We start from the raw sequence: 5152 nt of genomic DNA, 5'->3' as shown, positions 1-5152 counted from the left end.
TCCACCACTTATAAATATACACACACTTGAATCAAAAGATCTTATATTTTGGTTGTAATGCGGCTTTGGTTTAAGGGTAGGAAGAATTAGGAAAAGAATGAGGTGAAAATCTAAGGAACCAAATTAGAGCACCAAGTGATAGATGTAAGAATCCAAACTTTTCAAAATTGGTTTATCTCATGCTATGCCTTTCTTTCAAAGAGAGAAAATATATATATATTTTTTTCTTCTTCTTCTTCTTTTTTTTTTCTTTTTTTTTTGTTTTGTTTGTTTGTTTGTTTTTTAAGGCATAGAACAAGATTGTCATGTGACATGTTAGCTCATAAACGTCCTTTACAATAATTGAGATATCCCCCCACTTAATGTCAAAACATATACTTAGGATACATCTTTGTTTTCTTGACGCTCTACTAGTCCTTGGAAGGGCCAAACAAGGATAATAAAAACACGATAGAGTTTGTTTATACTTGGGGTTGCATAACAAGGAATTAAGGCTTATAAGGCTCAAATGGGCTTACTAAGGGGAGTTGTATGTAGGTGGTCTTTTTAAGCTAAAGGGGTTTTTATCCCAGTGCCTTTATCATTTTCAAGTGTATGCATAAAGATGTGGTCTCGAAATGGTTCAAAACAAGTTCTAGGAAGACAAAATCATGAAGCATTGTCTCTCAAGGCAAGAAAAATTGTAGATTTTCATGAGTGTATAGGCTCAAAATTCCTCTCTAGGTAGGTTATGTCCACTAATTTTCCACATTCAATTTTCAAATTAGATCACCATTTGTAATAATAAGTTCTTAACCGTAATTTGTAAGGAGTCATTAGATGCACATCCTTATCACACATTACCAAATTATTACTTGATTAGCCTAAGTCTTTGACCATAAAGCTAGTGTGAGGACAAGATAAAATAATATTTGCTTCAATAAATATGGAAGGGGTAGCAAGCATCAATCAAAACAATTAATCCACCAAGACTTATTTTCGATCAAAGCAATCAAAACACCCTCCCCCACTTAATTCCACATTGTCCTCAATGTGGCAAGCATGCATATCTACGACGATAAAATAAGAGAAAGGGATAAAGAGAACGTCCCTTAGTGATTCGGGTGGAACTGCAGGAGCTCGAGAATTGTAAGACCTTGGATGAGAGTAAGAGTTCCTTGTGGATGCCCATACCTTTTTACTTGCGAAAATCAATTTTAGTGGTATAACAACATTCACAAGAAGAGAGAAATAAACTATTGAGAAAAATAAAAGGACATGTGTTGCCTCCCAAGAAGCGCATTTCTTTAACGTCTTTGGCTAGACGTTGTTGTGCCTCAACTCATATGAGATGGACACTCTAAATTCACTTCTTTTATGTAATGCACCCGATGATAGTGTGGATTTAGGATAACTTGGCGGTCCATATATGACTTCTTACTCGAACTTATTTTGTCATGAAAGACTTTATTCTTGTAAGTTCTTGGATTCGAGGTGAGGCTTTTGGTAATTGTTGTCTTAAATGCTCCTCCACCATCGAACATAGCATTTTTTTGCACCAAAGGATCAATAAAATCAATGAGAAAAATAGAATGCACATCATTAGAATATTTCATGGCACCATCAATTTTAAAACTCATAACCTCATTATCAAATTCCATAGAGAGAATTCCGGCATCAACATCAATTTTGGTGTTTGAGGTTTTAAGGAATGGTCTTCCTAGCAAGATGGATGTAGAATTGGGAGAAATACCCCCCTTATATCAAGCACATAAAAACCAGCAGGAAAAACCAATTCATTAACTTGCACAAGTACATCCTTAAGAACTTCTTCGGGGTAAACTACGGAATGATCGGCAAGTCGAAGAACGACCCCCGTTTCTTTCAATGGGCCAACATTCAAAGATTCATAGATAGTAAGAGGCATAATATTAATAGAAGCACCTAAATCACACATTGCTTTTTCTATTCCAATCTTTCCAATTTTGCAAGGGATAGAAAACGTACCTGGATCATTGCATTTAGGAGGTAATTTTCTTTGAAGAAAGGCAGATACATTTTCTCCCATACTTACCCTTTCATTATCTCTCAATTTGGATTTGTTGGTACATAATTCCTTGAGAAATTTTGCATAGCGAGATATTTGTTTAATTGCATTGTGTAGGGGAATATTTACCTCAACTTTGAGTAAAGTTTCAAGAATCTCCTTTTCCTCTTCCTCCTCTTTCAGCATGGCGAATCTTTCCGGGAAGGGAGGTTTGGTTATGAACACCTTGGGACTTTCCTCTCTGACTTGGTTGGACATTTCAGCTTGTTTTGGAAGAATTTCGAGTGCATCCTCTATTTTGTCCTGCTGTGTGTCCCCATGCTTAGTAATATTTTCGAGTTGTAGCTCTTTTCCGCTGCACAAGTTAATAGCACTAATGTTTTGGTTAGGATTAATAATAGTTTGGGAGGGAAATTTACCTTGAGACTCCAAGCGGCTGACGGAGGAGGCCAGTTGGCTCATTTGGGATTCTAAATTTTGTATGCTCGAGCGGGTTTCTTGTTGGAACTTGTGAGTTTCTTGTTGGAGTTGTTGGGTGCTTAAGGCGAGTGTTTTCACGATATCCTCTAGGGGCATACCATTATTGGGATTGGTTTGAGGTGGTGGTGGTGGTTGTTGGTGTGGAACCCTTTGAAAGTTTTGAGGTTGATTGTCATACCTCAAATTTGGGTGATCTCGCCATCCGGGGTTATATGTATTGGAAAATGGGTCATATCTCCTTTTGTTCTTGCCCAGAAAATCCACCAACGACGTCAGCATGTTCGGTTGATTCTTCGTGAAGTGTAGGACAAGCTTTGGTGTAATGTCCCGAAGATGTACATATCCCACAAGTCTTGACTTGTTGAATGCTTCCCCCTATAAACTTTTCAACAAGAGAAGTAAGTTTATCTAAACGTTCATCAATTGAAGTACTTACCTCGTTTAGCCTTCGTGAGGGGGTTGTCGTTTCTACTACCGAATTATTGATTATTAGCCGCCATGGTTGTGATTAGTTTGCGTGCTTCGGTAGGAGTTTTGTCATATAAAGCACCTCCACTAGCTGCATCCACCAAGCTTCTATTTGCCTCAGACAATCCTTCATAAAAATATTGAATTGGAAGATAGTCGGGAATTTGGTGATGAGGGCAACTCTCCACCAATTGCTTGAATCTCCCCCAATACTCGTAGAAACTTTCACTGGAGAATTGACGTATTACACTTATTTCCTTTCGGATGTTTGTAGTCCTTGAAGCGGGGAAGTAGTTCTCAAGAAATTATTTCTTGAGCTCGTTCCAACTAACAATAGATTCCGAAGGTAAGGAGTAGAACCAATCTTTTGCTTTGTCGCCCAATGTGAATGAAAAGGCCCTTAACTTGACTTGTTCTTTGTGACTCCTTGAGGTCTCATGCCGGAACACATCACATGGAATTGTTTGAGGTGTTTGTGTGGGTCTTCACCTGCAAGACCACGAAAAGTAGGAAGTAATTGAATTAGACCAGATTTAAGTTTAAAATCAACATTTAAACTAGGATATTCAATGTAGAGTGGTTGTTGATTTAAATCTTTAGAGTCGTTAGACGTGGACACGTCTAACTCAGAATCTGCTGCTGGTTTGGAAGAAGTAGAAGCCTCTTCCTTGTGTTGCTTGGTTTCTTTTCGGAGTCTACGAGTGGTCTTCTCGATCTCTGGGTCAAATTCAAGTTCACCTGTACGAGAAGAACGTGACATAAAACCAAGTAACAAGAAAAAAAAATAATTTAATGATACCAATCCCCGGCAACAGCGCCAAAATTTAACGGGTGTCGAATCCACCAAAAATAATTCCTATGAACACTTTTGTAGATGTGTGAGTAGGGTCGAATCCACAGAGATTGGTTTTAAATTAATTCCTTCAAAAATGGGACAAAATGCATAAAAACCCCCCTGTGTTTTAAAAAGTCTGCAAAAAGCACCACCCTATTTTCAGAATAGGCTAAAACCCCCCTTATGTTTTATTTTAGTCAGCAAAAAACCCCCATTCTGTTAGCAACTAATGGGAAGTGGAGAAGACGCGCGTCTGCTGCGTTTGGTAGTCTTTTTCTGCGATTTAGGTTGATATTTAATGAAAAGAAAGAAAATCTGGTATTTCGCCCACTTTCGCCGGAAACTTCGAAACAACTTTCCGACGCCGTCCGGACAAATTTCCGACGGCCAATGATACCATTAGAATCCTCTCTTCAAGACGAACATTTTCATACCTTCAATTTGAGTTTTTGTCGATCATAGAGAGTGGGCTCAAGCAACGATCGCCGAATATATTTTTCGTCGATTCATCTCCGTCCGATCGAATCTCGGTCTCAAAATAGCACCATCAGACTCGTCTCTTTAAGACGATTCTAACAAGACCAGCCTCACTCAATTTGGTAAAAAATTTATGGAGATATGATGATTTAATCGAAATCTCGTCGCCGGCGACGAGATGGGGGGGGGGGGGGGGGGGGGGGGGGGGGGAGGGGGGTGGGTGGGGTAGTTAGTTATTTTTTTAATATATAATAATAATATATTTTTAAAATTTTAAATTATTTATATATACTATAAATTAAATAATATGTTGAATCTAGACCTTTTATTTTTTCAAAATCTAACGGTTGAGATTAATTGATTAGATCTAATGATCAATATTTGATCAAAAAAATCCAACGGTCATTAGAATAAAAAATAATATATATTAAGTAAGGGTATAACGATCATTTTCTAAAAAATTAACACCGTTAGTTGGATTTAACGGAGAGGGGGCGATTGAGCTGAGTTTACAAAACACATGGGAGCTTTTAGCCTATTTTGAAAACAGGGAGGTGCTTTTTGCAGACTTTTTAAAACACAGGGGGGTTTTATGCATTTTGTCTTCAAAAATGAAAATAATTAGGGGGAGTTTTGATGTGAAGAAGAATAAAACTAAAAAGCTAATAAAATTAGAAGAGATAAATATAAGATAAGAGTATTCCAGTTAAAGACAGGATCATGCTTCATTCCACGGTCGATTGTAAATGCAAAGATAACAATTATTCATGACTGATAAATTGGTTATGGTCATTGGTACGACCTAACAACCTCACCTTTCCTTACCTTGTGGATAGTCAAGGAACGTCCGTTGACTAAATCCCCAA

General features: G+C 37.7%; 1 protein-coding gene across 1 annotated transcript; it reads right to left on the bottom strand.

Moving 5' to 3' along the window:
• Nucleotides 1700-2785, bottom strand: LOC105173331. Its single transcript, XM_011095032.1, has one exon. The coding sequence runs from the start codon at nt 2783-2785 to the stop codon at nt 1700-1702; it is 1086 nt and encodes a 361-aa protein (XP_011093334.1).

Source organism: Sesamum indicum, linkage group LG11, assembly GCF_000512975.1.
Source record: "Sesamum indicum cultivar Zhongzhi No. 13 linkage group LG11, S_indicum_v1.0, whole genome shotgun sequence".
NCBI lineage: Eukaryota > Viridiplantae > Streptophyta > Magnoliopsida > Lamiales > Pedaliaceae > Sesamum > Sesamum indicum.
The sequence above is the reverse complement of the archived record's forward strand: the minus strand, read 5'-3'. Positions and strand labels throughout refer to the sequence as shown.

Coding starts and splice junctions, on each gene's coding strand:
- LOC105173331 (XM_011095032.1), bottom strand. CDS start 2,785: ATGCTGACGTCGTTGGTGGATTTTCTGGGCAAGAACAAAAGGAGATAT.